Source organism: Oculina patagonica, chromosome 5, assembly GCF_052425735.1.
Source record: "Oculina patagonica isolate OP01 chromosome 5, crgOcupat, whole genome shotgun sequence".
NCBI classification, from domain to species: Eukaryota; Metazoa; Cnidaria; class Anthozoa; order Scleractinia; family Oculinidae; genus Oculina; species Oculina patagonica.
Window position 1 is genome coordinate 32,909,880 of NC_135762.1, and position 17,339 is coordinate 32,927,218.

Sequence of the window (17,339 nt, forward strand, 5' to 3'; positions counted from 1 at the left end):
AAAGAGCAAATAATTTGATTTGCAGCTCACATTCTTTAAAGCCTAAACAACTAGATAAATTCAAATAACATTAAAAAAAATCCAGAATAATCAAAACTTCATACGTTTATGTATATAACGCAGTTTCAATAAAACATTGCATAATTCAAATTCCGTGACGTTTGTTTAGCTTTGATCGGTATTTGAACAAAACGCAGTTTTATTAGCTTTTCCCCCTTTTTCCCCATCGTCTGTCGCTTGCAAATTCGTTTGATATTTGTCTACGCTTGTTATACAAGTTTGAACATATCTTTTTACATCAGCCGTCTTTTACAAAAATTCACATCAAAGAAGGGGTTTGAAGAACAATAGAGGCTTGATTCTGTTTCCTTCTGGTTATTACCAGTCATTAAATATCTGCGCTGTTACAATTACCTTTAATAATTCGTGTAACAATGACAATTTTTGATCCCAGTGGCACATCAGGCCGGCTTTCGGTCATCAGCCTCAATTGAATAGAGTGACTAAGAGTATTTTTATTCTCCGGTACGAATGCTGGTCCATCGCAAAGGTCATCACCAGCATTTACTTTACCAGTACCCAATTTTCACCTTGTCTAAGAGAGGCAGTTTGGAAAAAAGTGTCTACCCCTAAACACAACACAACGAATCCGGACCGCTTTATTTAAAGTCTAGAGCTCTAACTATTAAACCTAGCCATCGTGCTCCGCACAGTGATCAAGAGGGGCTCCCGTTAAAAAAGTAAGTACGGCCGACAAGGAAGAAATAGGGTCACGACATTAGGCTTAGGTTTTGGAACTTTTACCGCCGTATTCTAGCTTTGCACTAATTTAATTGTTGTCTATCACAGAAAAGAAAACATTATTTCAGGTTGGCAGTTGCTGCCTAGCTTTCTCATCATTTTATTAAAATGAGAAATGAATGTTTGATATACTACGAACAGCAATGATGGATTTAAATAGCTTTGTTCGCAGTCAGTTTTCTGTCCTCCACAAATTTTCTCTTGGCCAAAATTTCACTTACTAACAGAATAAGGTAGCATAGTGTGGTAAATTAAAATAAAACATATCAGGGTGGAACTATTAATAGCCTGGGTTGCATTTTTTTCTTTTTAAAAACTTAATAAATGTCGAAGAAAATTAAAAGTTCCACTCACATCATATATATTACAGTAGGATATTTTTCAATCTGGAATCCCGAGAACCAGCACAAAATATCCCACAGTTCGAATTGTTAAGATCTTTCTAATGCATAATTAATGATTAAGTTTAGTTAATTAAAACTTGCAAAATTATCCTCTTCCAAAACGTCACAACGATAATTTTTGACAAAAAAAAAAACACGATGGTCCTTGACAGTCGTGCCAAGTGAAGCGTATTTGAAATTTGAATCTGTTAGTCAACTTCAAAAATAGGCAAGCGCCGATCAATGTTCGAACAAAAATTTAGTTTCTTATCACAGGCCACACGTGTTTACACTTATTAAATGCAACAGTTGGTCAGTCAAATTCAATTTCTTGCCTTTCTTTACTTCTTAACTTATGGAGAAAATTGCTTTGTTGATCCTTATATATATATATAAAAAAAAAAAAAAACATTTTACAGTTCCCGCGTGTTAAATGGCATCATTTCTGTCCTTTGTAATGCGGCAAAGCGCATTTTAAAGTTTATGTTCCATTACTCAGCCATGTTTGCGAACAAGACATATGTCTATTATATTTTTTTCATGATGGTTTCTATAAAAAGAGGGCCCTAGTGCCGGATTATTTTTACATAACTTAAAAAATTCATAACAGACACAAACTGACAGTTTATAATGCTTTTATTTTGCTATACTAAGTGGTTTACATTTATTCTTTTTAACTCTATTTTTTTCTAAATTTTAAACCACTTCAATGTTTGATTTCCAGATGAATATCTCCTGCAAGAATTAAATACAAGCAGTTTAGTCCCAAGAAGTCATCACAGATTTTAGCATGCGCATTCATTCTTTCATATTCACAGTTAACGTAATGAATTATTAGTTCAATTATTATTGTTCGTTTGCATTTAACGCCGAGCAAATCTTATGTCGCCGAGCAAAACTTAAATCTTTATGTCGATATAATCACAAATTGTTAGTTTTCATTCATACTTGTTCGCACGGTATCATGTGACACAAATTAAAGCCAGTCAGGCTAGGGCAGCTGTATGTGAGTATGTGAGAATTGGTCTCGCTGAAATCCACCCCGTTTTGGTTTCGCCGTCACAAAGAGTAAATCTCTTGGAAAAAAAAAAAAAAAAAAAAAAAAAAAACATTTTAAAAGGTTTACCCCGGTCAACGAGCCTGTGAAATTTTCCATATTATAACCACCTTTGTTTTACTACGTCATATTGAGTCTCACATGTTATTTGACCGAGCTGGAACCTTTTAAACACATTCAATGTCGCGTAAACCAGAGGAAATATTTAAGTTGACAAATCGACTTTCACATTCCGCTCATTGATGAACTCATCAGAAGAAAAGAAGCACTTTCGATTTTTGCAAACGCAACAGTTGGGCGATTGTGTACCATTTGAAAACTTTCCAGTAGAAAGGGCCGTTTCATTTTCATTTCCTATCGGAACGGCCACGTATTATGCTAAATGGTGATAGTGCGAAAAAGCAAATGTTTCTTAACAGTACTGAATATTCTGAGCTTTCCAGTAATTACGAGAAAAGAGAACTACCTCTGACAGTGTTCAATTTTTTTTTTTCGAAAAGGACCGTACCATTTGATTTTTCACCGGAACAACTACTTTTCCTCGCTCAAGGACAACCAGATAACTGTCAAGTTTCGCAAAAGCTCGATCTGTCCGGTTCAATAGTCCATTTTACAGTTTTCTGCTAGTGACGTGGCCTTTGAATGAAAGTGAGGCTGGAGGTGACCTTGTGTTGATACAGACCTCACTGCTTTTGTTGTGTTAATCATGCTGTTTTGATGCAAACTAGTTTGCATTTACATGAAAAAGCAGAGAGGTTTGTATCAATGCAAGGTCACCTCCAGCCTCACTAACATTCAAAGGCCAGGTCACTTGGCAGGCAATTTTAAAATGGACTATTTCTAAAGGGTTACATGCATTCAATAGAACAGAACCAAATAAAACAATAAATTGGTAGACGCAGACGTTACCTCAGACTTAGGTAGTTTTATCAACCTCGTTTGCGACATTCTCTATGGTACTTTCTGTGCATCTGTATTCCATCTTGCTTGCTTACATACTTCCGATTACCAATTTTAGCCTGTCAAAGCAAGACAAACATTACGCGAATCGATATTTGAAATTGCTAAAAACTGGAGCATACGTTAATTTATTTCTAGCGTTTTATTGGCTTAGCGGCCTTTGGAACTCATGCGAATATGTTAACATTTTTTTTTGTTGTGAAAAGATCCTTTGCTGTAAAAGGTGGCTAAAACCATAAAATATAGGTGGCATTTTCCCGCCACTCAAAAACCTGCACAATGAGCTCTACTAAGTGATACACTGGGCTAAATATGAAACATTCAGTTGAAAATTTATGAAAATGTACGAAGATTGCGACTAAATAAGCACAGAAAGCATTAAGCAATTTAAAAGAAAAAAGTCCTTTTTATTTGTTTGATCCTATCTACATCCGATCCTGCTTTGAACAATCAAAGACAAAATCGAATGCGTTTTCCCTTTACCGCGTTTTAGCCATTCAAGAGTGTAAATTTTATTTTCGGTTGGGTCAAAAACCATCAATTAACTGAAATTTTGTCATTCCTCGCATATAACTTCATCTTAATTTTGTCTATAAACAAAACATTAGCACAAAAGAGGAAGACAGGGTAACTACGCGAAAAGCATTCTTGTTTTGACGTAACGGCTCGACTTGCCCCAGGACCTAACTTTGCGCACACACTGGGCCGGAAGTAAAATTTGATTTCTTTGAGGGGCTGAAACTCAGTAATGAAAACACAATTTCATTTTTCCATGTCAAAATTAATTATCAAATCAATGTTCGAATCAATTAAGCGCCTGATATATCTGATATATATATATATAAGGGGTTTCTAGAAATTTGATTGCATTTCATCAGATTTAAGACACACAAAACGCTTTACTCCTATCGATAGTTCTGTAAAAAGTGAAACCTACCCCTCTTCGCCTTGGAAGGATTGTAGGTTTCCCGTTCTTGCTGAAAAACTTGGTTCCGTAATGCATCACACTCCAGTAATCATACGGGGAGTTAAGGGAGTTAATATCGCCAGCTTTTTGGAAATTGTGCTTTGCATCTAGACATTCAACGAGTTGGAGAAACAATATAACTGCAGTTAGTAGATTCTACTGGTATATTAAAGCAAATTTTACAATATGATTAGCTGAGCTATCGTTCACTATCAACCATTGGTGTACAGTGGCTTGGTAGTCTACAAAATCACGTGATTTTTTTCCGAAAGAGATTGAAATATTGATTTCGTGATTATTTATAGTACAGTCGCTGTGAGGCAACTTTAAAAACTCGAAATTGATTTCAAATTGAATTGAGCTTTACTTAAAGAGGCTCGCAACGGTTTTCAGTTCTTCCAGCTCTCATACTTTGATGGGTAAGTGCTACAAACATTTATCAGATACCACTACAAAAATGGTATTAAACAAATACCAAATCATTGCTGAACAAGTTGTGGTCGTTTTCATGTCGTCACTGGTTACCATAGTAACGGCATTTTCGAAAAAAATTAAGGTGGCTCTGAAACTGCTCCAGAGATTTTTTTTCACTGTACAAAAAGTTGTATCTTAACGTGCTGATCATTATTCAATAGTAAAAAATGGGGGTCACCGGACTTGTTTTTTGCGTTATAAGAACTAAAAGAGAAAATTAAGGGTGTTTTAACTGGTTACCCCGTTGCTATGGTTACCAGTGACGACAAGAAAATAACCAAAATTTGATTGTCAATGATTGGGCATTTGTTTCATACCAATTTTGTAGTGGTAACTGATAAATGTTTGTAGCACTGACTCATCAAAGTATGAGAGCTGGAAAGTACTGGGAACTGTTTTGCGCCTCCTTGAACGAATCGAATACGACTGCTAACATCTTACTTCTAAAATGAACGAATCGATTACGACTGTTTAACTTGGCATTATGGATGTTAACAATAACGAAAAAAGTACACTTATTTATAAAACTAAGAAAAATAAGAAACTTAGAAAGCCTGAATCACCCAAAGCAATGCGGTTGTTTTACTTACTATTACGGATGTTATGCCACAGGATTCTGACGTATCTGTCCCTGTCAGGACGAGACTGCTCGTGGTAGAAGCCTAAAGCGTGACCTGAAGAAAAGAAGTCGGGTCTAAAGAACGATGGTCATTGGTAAAGAGGTTGCTTTCAACAACCCAAGCCAACTCCTAGGTATGTTTTAGATGGATATGTACATGTGTGTTAAAACGAGAATTGAAAATTGTAATTATTACTCCTTGATTCCAAAGTTTTGCTAAACTGCCGTGAAATCAAATTCTAGTGAACAGGAAAAGAGGTTTTCTGTTGATAGAAAATTGTCCAAATTTTCCCGTGCAGTTTTGTAAGCAAGCGCAAGGAGTGTTCATGACAGCTGTCTACGGGATTGAAATTTGGCAAATTTGTGACTCGGACCTCGAAAACCGAATTAAAGAAATTAAAGAAATTAAAGAAATTCTAATTAAAGGGCTTTCGGCGGAAACAAACTACATCAGGTTTGTTTCCAACCTTATAGCTATATATGGACAAAAAAAAAGAAATTAATCGTTTTTTGAGCTTCTTCCAACCAAATCAAGATTTTGCTTAGAAATCCAGTGAAGTCTGTTTTCGGAAGATATATATATGTTTTTCAGGTTAGGTATGCGTGAAGGGAGTCCCAGATTTGCAAAACTTTAACCCCACAATTTTCGTTTTCGTAAGGGAAGTTTGGGCTCTGTCTATAAACATGAGATATTTCAACCCTTTTAACCAAAAATGGGGGAAATAATCGATTTTTCAACTTCTGTTACTCAATGCTCGATTTTTCCTTATAAGTGTTCTTAATCTATGAGCTTACAAAGAAGCTGTTCTTTAAAACATACTAGGATTGAAAAGTAATTTGCAAGGGAAAAAACAAGTTCATTAAATCAACCGTAACACTAACCAATTTCATGAGCTGCAATTCCCTTGGTCCAACATCCTGGTGCAAGTGTGATATGTTGACGATTCCCTTGCCTTCCCACATGTGATGAACACCTAATGTAGAAATATAATCATGACATATTTTCTGGTCTTAATAGTCTAGCAGGAGGTCTACATGGGAGAATCTTGACCGAGCTTAAGATTTTCTCACACAGACGGACTAAACTTGATTAATAAGATGTTTATCATATGATTAAAATAATAACTGTTCAGTGTTCATGTTCATGTTCATTCCAGTGAGGTGACAAACACTGGTTATGAGTGCATTGTCTGTTGAAAGCCTAAATAAATACTTTCGCTCGAATTGAATCCGACTGAGTGTTAAGGCTCGGTTTCTTCATATGGCCAAGCAAAAAGTCTCAAAATTGTTTACATAGCAGGCTCGTACTCGCAGAAGTTTTGCTTGCAAATTGCGGTAAAAAAAAATGGACAAGATGAGGTCGAAATCACCGACCTATATGTTTTTGATTTCTCTAGCCTCTTTCATTGACTGAAAGGATATTTTTACAGGCGTTAAAGTCGCTTTCAGCAGTCGTGTTGCGTTCCTTCTGGCCTTGCAATCTTTTGCAATATCGTCTTCAGCTAATATTTTGATGACATTGAAGCTGAATCATAATTTGCCAAATTTTTCTCGTTCTCTTCACTTTTTGTTCATGATCCTCCAGCTTTTTAAATTTGGCTCTTCCTTTCAGTGTTTTCATCAATGAGAAGTCATTGCTTTTGTACTTTTTGTTTGTAACTTTCTCACAGCAAATGTCGTCGATCTACATGCCGGTCTAGAAGGTCCAAACTGCAGTCAATATCGATCTCAGCCATCAAATTATTGAATTTGGTAGTTCCCAGTCCCTTTGAGACACGGCCATATAATAACTAATAAAAACATCCAATGAATGTTTGGCTTACAGATAATTTGTAGTTAAAAAATTAAATTTGACTAGACTAGTTCTGATAATTTAATAAAAGCATTTAGAAAAAATAATAATAATAATAATAATAATAATAATAATAATAATAATAATAATAATAATAATAATTGCTTTAATAATAATGGCTTTAGCGGGGTCTACACCTTCTACTGGTCACCTGCGTATTGCTACCCTTTTTTATTTATATTTATAGAAAGATACATTCTGTGCCCCTCACTCTCGAAACGTGTAGCCTGAACGTTCATCGACTGTCAAAACCTTTACACTAAAAGCAAATCTAGGCATTTTAGCGCATTGTCAGTAACATATCAAACAGAAATAATATTTTTTTAAGACTTCTAAGATGTTGCTTACCCTGAGCCAGGTACGAAGTATGCAAACGCTCTTTCCCTTCTCCTATGCTTGAAGCGGACGCAAGATGTTCTCGTCCATTCTCGCATTCCTTGACTAATGGCCCGCATAGCCCGACGATTACGCCCTGGAAAACACAACAAAACCGAACAGTAATGCGCATGCACTTCAGTCCCAACCTTTGCATGTGAAACGTCAATCAATCGTGAAATAACAATGAACTGTTTAATCGTTGAGCAGCTTTCATTTGGGCGTCGTAACACCAAAACCAAATTAATCACTCTGGCAAATCACAAAAGACGCAGACAGTCCATTAAACCAATAAAAACTCAAAGTAATTGCATGTAACTGGCGTGAAGCGCAGGAAAACGTATGCGAACGACCCAGCATGAAAATAGAGATTTACGGAAAATCAAAGGTATTACATAAGTTGGTAATCCAACTTTAACCTTTCAATTAAATGTTTTAAAGGCCGTTGAACCCCTTAGTTGGCATTTAAGGAACTTTAAGTCTCCTTCAAAGGCGGCCCAAGCTCACGATGAAAGGAGTTGAAATAATTAACATAATACTCTATATGAAGCTATTGTGCTACAACAGTTCGTATTAATAAAGGTTTGAATGGGAGAAAACTCTTTTGAATTTACAGCTAAATATAATGATATTTTGACAATAGAATCAACTTACCTAAATGTCTTGTACATGTTATTATGTCTCTTAATTGTTATCTGGGCTATCAGGCGGGCATTTTTTACAACTCTTATTACTCATTATATTTTGGGCGATTCCATGTTGTTTCACTGAATAAAGAAGTATTTATGGCTCTTGTTCTTTGGTCATTTCAATTTGAGAAGAAATGAATGCAAACATAAATTTCACTTGGACTACACATGGTTTGAAAAAAAACACCAGTATTAAGTTAAAGTTTCGTTTGCTACAGCACACCCCTATTTAGAAGTGGCGAAGTAGGTTTTCAAACCATATATAGTCCATATGCTATTTTTTGTAGCAGCTGTTTTCTATTTAGTTATTCTTAATGGCTACTGTTGTAGTAGATAAAATATGGGGGAGTCTGTTGGGGGGTTTGGGGGTGGGGTTTTTGCGGGTTTTTTTTTTTTTTTAATTAAAAAAAAAAAAAAAATTTTTTGTTTAAAATAATAATTTTTAAATTTTTTTTTTTTTTTTTTTTTTTTTTATTTTCCCCCACAAAAAATAAAATAAAAACCTTCTATAAACTTACTGAGAGTGGGGTGGATGGCATAAATCATTACTCCTTTTGGCCAATTTCTGCCTTTACGTACACCTCTTCCGAATGGATTATCTATGTCCAGTCCCATCGCAACCGCCATGCGCTGTTCAGCGTTTAGGATTATGTCTCCCTCATACAAATTCGGGTTATTAACACCGACATTTTCTTGAGTCAAACATAAAAAAAATCAATCAATGCAGGTATCAACAAAATAACCTACGAACAACTGCCCGCCAGCCCTGCCTGCCTGCTGGTCTGCCTTCCTGCTTGCGCGCCTGCCAGTCTGTCTGTCTGTCTGTCTGTCTGGCTGACTGGCTGACTGACTGACTGACTGACTGACTGACTGACTGACTGACTGACTGACTGACTGACTGACTGACTGACTTTGTTGGTAATCCAGCCATAACGTCACGAGATCCGCCATCTTGGATCCCCCTTATTGGAATTTACGAAAATTAATACACTTTTTTTTACGGAAAGTAATACAAATAAAGTTTGATTGATTGATTGATTGATTGAAACTCAATCCCAAATGGTTATGGAGCATTGAAATATACGACTTTTGCCTTAGAAAACTGGAAAAATAGAAGAGTTGTGTCAAAAAGTCGATATTTCATTATTATGTTGTAGTTTGACGAATCTCAAATACTAGCTTCCAAGCGAATTTTTATTTTCAAAACCACTCACCCAGAGGCAAAAAAATACATGGAGCCTCGTTAAAGTTAGTTTAACTGTGAAATCCGAGAAGTGTCTTTTTGCATTTGACCCTCTTCCATTCATGACGTTAAAACATAAATAAAATAGTTGTGTCAATTTATATCTCTTTTTTTACTAAAGCACCCGATTGCGGCTGAAGCGAATTTACAACCAATGTTTTTTTAAACCAATGCAAAATTGCATACATCAATGAAGTTCTAAGTGAATTGACAGTGTTCAATGAAAATATGATCAGTTGACTCTGGTTCTCCTGTACAGTACAGACTATCAGATCACTATCTTTGTCAGATAAGTTTGATCCCGAGCCTAAGCTGAACTCTTTTTTTATCTACTTTCCACTAAACTAACCACATTGCCGACTGGTTAGGATGTCAAGATGTAATTGGCTGCCCGCCGGTTCCTCTGAAACCCTATTGTTTTTTCAGGAAGCCAGTACTTTCCTTCAGCCTCTTCCCTTTTTTTAATTTTTATTTTGCGAACTACCAAAGTTTCGTTGACACTAGCCTGAAAAGCAGCTCTAGTCGAAAATGACTACTGAAACGATTAAATATGGTAACTTGTGTATGTTTTCAACAAAAAGAATGACTGCTTTCGAGTAAGCGTTGCGATTGTATTAGATGACCGCGCTATATCTGGTTTAACAAAGGCCTTTCCAATTCCTACTAATTTATCATATATTGAACTATAAAATAATTCTATATATAAAGTTGATGGGTGTAACTATAAATTGATAAGTTCCATTTGCATTAAATCCAAAGGTTTGCCCTTTAAAACCTGCAAAAGAAGACTGCTTACCTTCAGGACTTTGGGCGAGCGCCACTCCGCACAGAACAAGAACGTATAGCCACTCCATGCTGCTTCTTCACGGTGCCGAAGCAGTGTGACGAAAACGGCGAAATGGCTGAGAATTTATGGACCACAATTGTTTACTCACCTGGAAAAGGTATCGAAACTTTGTTTTTTTCTGTTTTAAGTATGTTTGAGGTGTTTGATTCTTGTCTAAACACAATCAGTAAATTGGACTAGCCGTGGGAAGTGATCTGAAAATTTTGTTCAAATACATGCTACAGGTGAAAGGCGACAAATAGCAAACTAATTTCGCACCCCTGGGGGGACTCCCATATTAAAGGGACGGTGATGCTCATCTGAAATTTTTAAAAGAACCTCTAAAAGAGACCAATCTGGGCGTGGCTCAAGCTATTTTAGACCCCCAAAAGATACCATAATTCTGAAAAGAAAATTTATATTTGTATATTTCTTCGTGTGCATCCCTAAAAGAGACCCTGACGGCTAAAAATTTTGCCATTTTGCCCAAAACACCCTAAGCGAGACCCAAAGTCCAAAATTTATACCGCTAAGTGAGACGACGAGCATCCCCGTCCCTTTCATATGGGAGCTCCCCCCCCCCCCCCCTCCCGGGCTTCGCACCACATGGCATTACGCAATCGGGTGTTATTAAAAGAGCTTGGTCTCAGGGATTTCGCTGATTTTGGTTTGAGCAATTCTTAAAATAGTGTTGGGCAACTTTACTTACGAAAAACATTGAACAGCTAAAGGGAAAAACACGCTTGACGCCAAAGACGCGCGTTTCAGTGCTCTAATATAGCAACTGTTAATAAATTTTGACCATAATTTTATGGTTTCGTACGACGCAAATATAAATTTTGTCTTCTCAAACACCTGTTAAAATCCGTGACAAATCCTATTAAATTAATTTCAATAGATATCACGTAATAATCTTTTATTGTGCAGCATTGATTGACATTTTGTGCTAGCATGACAAATACTATAAGCAGAGATAAACTTTAGAAATAAATAAAATTTATCTCGCCAAGGAAGCAAAAATTAGAAATAGAGTTTGAATAAAAAATTGGATCCAGATAATGTTTGAAGATATTGCAATAAATGAATCAAAATATGAAGTAAACTGAAATGGCAATATAGTATGAGTGAATTCAAAGGCAGTCTCCACGTCATAAGATTCTTATTTACCGCAGCATATTTCCCCTGCCCTCACCACCTCCAAACATCCCACATAAAAATTCAACCTGTAGATTAATGCTATCAAAGCTGTTCTCTGTTAGTAGCGGTAGCCTGTCTGTTTTTTACTCGAATGTTTCTCTGGTTATTGATATGTATATAACTGGATTAAAGCAATCATTTTTTTAAACGAAATATTATTTCAGGTTGACGTTTACTGATAAGGCTGCTCAGTATTGGTCGAGATCATCGAGTGATGGTTAAAATTATTCTTTACGAAGATTGTTCATTTTACCGTTTGGACGTGTTCTGTTCCTTTAACGGTCATTTGACTGAAATAGAACCTGCACTGAGATTTTTCTCAAACTTTGCCTTTTGCCAAAAAAATTTATTCCAAATTATATGGATAGCTGAACAATTAAAAAAAAATTATATTGCTTCGCGCCAAAAAACGCCGCTGCACCACCATTACAACTCGTTTCCAGTCTGCTTCAGTCGCGGCTTTCTTTCTTAAGAGTCGTCAAAGATCGATCTAAAAACGATTAACATTGAAGGCCCTAATCGCCAAATTCAATCTGGAAAAAAATGAGGGAACAACTAGGCATTAAGATGAGATTTTACTTTATCTTTTAGTCACTTTAATCGACTTTCAAAGCAAAATAAGCGAAGCTACGCATAAGGGAGGGACGCCTGGCACATTTTAACTCACGTTAATACAAAAATTAGCTGAATTCAGAAGCTCGTATTTAGGATAGCGACATTTTTGCTTGAGACTGTATGTCATAAAATGTCGTCCATCTTTCAGTAGATGACTTCGAATGTAACTATTGCCGGAATAAGGGTTCCGTTGTGAGTATAACATTTCTCATATTTCTTATTCGGTCGGTTGTGTTTAACAAGGCAGGAGACGTTTTGGGTATTGTAGATATGGGGGGTAACCACGAGGTTTATTTAATATTCCACACTATACTTGAATATTTGCAAATTCATTCTTTCTGGGTGAGTTTATAAAAGATATCTGCTGGCCCCGTTTGTTCAAAACGGCGGGCACCGCTAGGAAAACGGTCGTTAATAATGATTCGAAAAACCGGACTTTCGGTTCTAAGTTGTTCGTAGTTCACTTTGTTATATTTAAAAAATAGCCAAATTTCACAGTTGATGAAGCATTTGTCTTCGAGAGGATATCGAAGAGATACAGTACAGGTAATAACGGTCAAACGAACGTGTTTAAGTTGAAAATTTAGATTTCCCAATGCTCGAAGTTTTCAAACAATTCTAGACAACTTTCACAGATAAGAAGGGAATCAACCGGCTTTAATAACCCGCTGTCATAACTTCTTTAAAAACCCTCGATTAAGAACCTTATTTTTCTGGATTCGCCAAGATTGACTACACGTGGTCTGTCTCGATCGACAAACTCCCGTTCCTGGACATCTACATGATTCCACGTGGCAACTTCATAGCAACATCAGTTTACTACAAGGACACTGATAGGACACTTCAGGGCACTTAGATCATCGCATCCCGATCCAAGTGCAAATCATCGATTCCGTATAGTCAGTTCCTACGGCTGCGAAAGATCTGCAGTGACGATGATAATTTTCACCACGAGACAGTTAACATGGAAACGCATTTTGCGGCACATGGCTATCCACAAGACCTAATAACAAGAGCACGCGTACGAGCGGAAGCAAAACGAAGAAAAGATCTGCTTGTATCCACCACAGGAAATAGAAAAAGCCGTCGACCACCCATCTCTGGTCATCACGTATCATCCCAAGAACGTCGATGTTCGTAACATCATACTGCGGAACGTTTCAATCTTACGCGATGACCAAAGCACGAGCGCCATTTACAACAAGCCGCCGCTAAAGGCCTTACGACGTGCAAAAAATCTCAAAGATAAATTAGTACATTCTAGTCTGCCCTCAGATCCCCAGCTTCAAGTCCGTACTTTCAAATGCAACCGACGTGACTGCCGAACGTGTCCTTTTGTAAACTTCCGTGAAGGAATAAGAGCTTACAATTTGCAAATCAATATCTCAGGACATTATACGTGCACCACATGCACAAGTCAACTTATTTATTGCATTTCGAGCCGAAAATGCCCCGGGATTGTCTACATTAGAGAGACAGGCCGTCGGCTTGGAGATTGCTTCAGAGAGCACCGTTTGGATGTCATACGGAAAAGGGTTGAGCTGCCGGAGCGTAAACATTTTACAAAACCAGGCCACAACCTGAACGACGTGATGGTCGCTGTGATCAGAGCAAACCTGGCTGACCAAACAAAGAGAAGGCGTAAAAAAATTCGATTCATCCTCAATTACAAGACCCTGGCACCGAGCGGGCTAAACCAAGACTTTGAACTCGTATGCGAGTTTTGCCCGCGCGAGTTCCAAGATTCTATTAATTTGAATTTCCATCGTTTTTTTTTTTTTTTGTATACGTGAGCAACGGCATTTGGCACTTTTTTACTACTGATGAAGCCAGCACTGCGGAAACAATTAGTTTCTACATTGAACTTTACAGCTTTAAACACTATTATCCAATGTGTTCACATGTAACAGTAATGCCTTGTCCAAACTTATTTTCCCAAAAGGAAACATTTTTAATCAATTTTAGAAAATAAGAACCTATTTCCAAATTTTAGGATGCTAATTTGCAAAATTAAGCCTGGTTGGTTCTTAAATGTTAAGTTCTTACTCGCGGGTTTTTACTTTATTGCTTGATCCGGGTTTTAAAATATCAATAAAGTTTGTAACAGATGGCCATGACCATGAGACCATAGGCCTACATATTGAATTTCAATGGGTGGGCTGGGTAGGTGAATGGTGACGCTAGGGCGGAAAGCTGTGGAACAAAATATTTCAAACAGGTATGGATAGCTGGATTTGTTTCTCGATTTTCCCGAGTTTAAATCCTCGACCACGCTTTGTATATAGCCAACTGGTCTGCCTCCTGCCAGTTGGGATTATTAACCTTGTTATGTTCATTTAAAATTATTTGTTTCCTCTGTTTCAGTGGCATGCCTGTAAACTAGCTATCTCATTGAGATATGAAGCTAAGTGCATGACCACTATAAACATATATTATTATATTATTAATGGTTCTCACCTTATTCCCGTCATAGTACTTTAGTCACTTCGGTTTAAATCATTTTCTTATGTAAAATTAGCACAATTTGCAATCCAATTCTTTTTAATTCCTGTTTATAACATTAGCGAGTATCATTCATTTGATTCGATTTGGTCCTCCTGATTAGCCGATGCTTAAATTGGTATTTGCCTGTGAATCATCATATATGTCGATTCTTAGGTTTAAGGCTATGAACGAGTTATTGCCTTTTTTATTTCACCCAAAAGGATCCCGGAATTATTACGTTCTGCCTAATCCTACTGCAGACTCCCTTCTTGAACTTATTTGCATAAATTAAATAAAATGCACTAAAATAGGATAACCAACAGAAAAGAAGCACCGTTACCACGAAAACTTCATAACTTACATATTTTTTTTCGAACTTCATAAGAAAATCCATATCTCCATAATACTGAAAGACGTTTAGGCATAAGGCACGTCTGAATTATTTCAAAAGTTTGTTTGTTTGTTTTTTCTTTCTAGTTTTCGTCAGCGTTTACGCGAGCACTACACGCATTTGTTTTAATAAGAACGCTTACTTTTACCTCAAAGAAACTGTAATAAATCCCCTAAAAGTTGTGCTGTGAAACAAATGGTAAACGCCATAGCGTACACTTTTTAGTTATGGATGTACTAGGGCGGCTTGCTAAGCACTCAAGAAGCTAGACTCTTACGCTTCTTTAGCAACCTCTCGCGTACATCCATAACTCAACAGTGTACGCTATGGCGTAAAACTACTTTGTTAATCAGCAAGGTTTGGAGGAAAGTATCAACTAGTTCAGGGTTCTTTTATATAGCTCTTGTAAAAAATACCTTGCTAACGCCATATAAGCCCAATAAGATCTTGTATGCTAGTACTTAAAAGCCAATCGGGGCGGTTCTTATATTTATTATTATTTTTTGCCATGGCAACCAAAGAAGAAGTTAAACGTTTCTGTTGTGAACGAGGTGAAAAAAAAGCCACCGAGAAGTCTAGTATTGATCGCACTATATCACGGTCCATGTTTAGTTTCTTCTTTTCATTCGTCTTTTAACGTGAGTTTAGTTTCCCTTATTTCATTCGTCTTTTAAAGAGCAAATAATTTGATTTGCAGCTCACATTCTTTAAAGCCTAAACAACTAGATAAATTCAAATAACATTAAAAAAAATCCAGAATAATCAAAACTTCATACGTTTATGTATATAACGCAGTTTCAATAAAACATTGCATAATTCAAATTCCGTGACGTTTGTTTAGCTTTGATCGGTATTTGAACAAAACGCAGTTTTATTAGCTTTTCCCCCTTTTTCCCCATCGTCTGTCGCTAGCAAATTCGTTTGATATTTGTCTACGCTTGTTATACAAGTTTGAACATATCTTTTTACATCAGCCGTCTTTTACAAAAATTCACATCAAAGAAGGGGTTTGAAGAACAATAGAGGCTTGATTCTGTTTCCTTCTGGTTATTACCGGTCATTAAATATCTGCGCTGTTACAATTATCTTTAATAATTCGTGTAACAATGACAATTTGAGATCCCAGTGGCACATCAGGTCGGCTTTCGGTCATCGGCCACAATTGAATAGAGTGACTAAGAGTATTTTTATTCTCCGGTACGAATGCTGGTCCATCGCAAAGGTTATCACCGGCATTTACTTTACCAGTAACAAATTTTCACCTTGTCTAAGAGAGGCAGTTTGGAAGAAAGTGTCTACCCCTAAACACAACACAACGAATCCGGACCGCTTTATTTAAAGTCTAGAGCTCTAACTATTAAACCTAGCCATCGTGCTCCGCACAGTGATCAAGAGGGGCTCCCGTTAATAAAGTAAGTACGGCCGACAAGGAAGAAATAGGGTCACGACATTAGGCTCAGGTTTTCGAACTTTTACCGCCGTATTCTAGCTTTGCACTAATTTAATTGTTGTCTATCACAGAAAAGAAAACATTATTTCAGGTTGGCAGTTGCTGCCTAGCTTTCTCATCATTTTATTAAAATGAGAAATGAATGTTTGATATACTACGAACAGCAATGATGGATTTAAATAGCTTTGTTCGCAGTCAGTTTTCTGTCCTCCACAAATTTTCTCTTGGCCAAAATTTCACTTACTAACAGAATAAGGTAGCATAGTGTGGTAAATTAAAATAAAACACATCAGGGTGGAACTATTTATAGGCTGGGTTGCATTATTTTCTTTTTAAAAACTTAATAAATGTCAAAGAAAATTAAAAGTTGCACTCACATCATATATATTACAGTAGGATATTTCTCAATCTGGAATCCCGAGAACCAGCACAGAATATCCCACAGTTCGAATTGTTAAGATCTTTCTAAAGCATAATTAATGATTAAGTTTAGTTAATTAAAACTTGCAAAATTATCCTCTTCCAAAACATCACAACGATAATTTTTGAAAAAAAAAAAACACGATGGTCCTTGACAGTCGTGCCAAGTGAAGCGTATTTGAAATTTGAATCTGTTAGTCAACTTCAATAATAGGCAAGCGCCGATCAATGTTCGAACAAAAATTTAGTTTCTGATCACAGGCCACACGTGTTTACACTTATTAAATACAACAGTTGGTCAGTCAAATTCAATTCCTTGCCTTTCTTTACTTCTTAACTTATGGAGAAAATTGCTTTGTTGATCCTTATATATATAAAAAAAAAACATTTTACAGTTCCCGCGTGTTAAATGGCATCATTTCTGTCCTTTGTAATGCGGCAAAGCGCATTTTAAAGTTTATGTTCCATTACTCAGCCATGTTTGCGAACAAGACATATGTCTATTATATTTTTTTCATGGTGGTTTCTATAAAAAG

The 17,339-nt window shown here is 36.6% G+C and overlaps 1 protein-coding gene across 1 annotated transcript; it reads right to left on the minus strand.

Annotated features, from left to right (window-relative positions):
* Positions 1–1,802: 1,802 nt before the first annotated feature.
* On the minus strand, positions 1,803–10,355 carry LOC144654933 (zinc metalloproteinase nas-15-like). Its single transcript, XM_078515168.1, has 8 exons — positions 10,217–10,355; positions 8,696–8,869; positions 7,462–7,585; positions 6,144–6,235; positions 5,233–5,316; positions 4,139–4,275; positions 3,151–3,260; positions 1,803–1,919 (listed from the first exon to the last, which is right to left on the minus strand). Exons 1-7 carry the CDS (start codon positions 10,272–10,274, stop codon positions 3,171–3,173), a joined length of 759 nt encoding a protein of 252 aa, XP_078371294.1. The 5' UTR covers positions 10,275–10,355; the 3' UTR covers positions 1,803–1,919; positions 3,151–3,170.
* Between the last annotated feature and the right edge of the window lie 6,984 nt (positions 10,356–17,339).

Bases quoted from the DNA above. Each gene is read 5' to 3' on its own strand.
- LOC144654933 (XM_078515168.1), bottom strand. From the start codon at position 10,274: ATGGAGTGGCTATACGTTCTTGTTCTGTGCGGAGTGGCGCTCGCCCAA. The intron at 4,276-5,232 runs GTAAGTAAAACA...TTGAATGTCTAG, and splicing joins GTGGCATAACATCCGTAATA to ATGCAAAGCACAATTTCCAA. The intron at 3,261-4,138 runs GTAGGTTTCACT...TTGCTTTGACAG, and splicing joins TCCTTCCAAGGCGAAGAGGG to GCTAAAATTGGTAATCGGAA.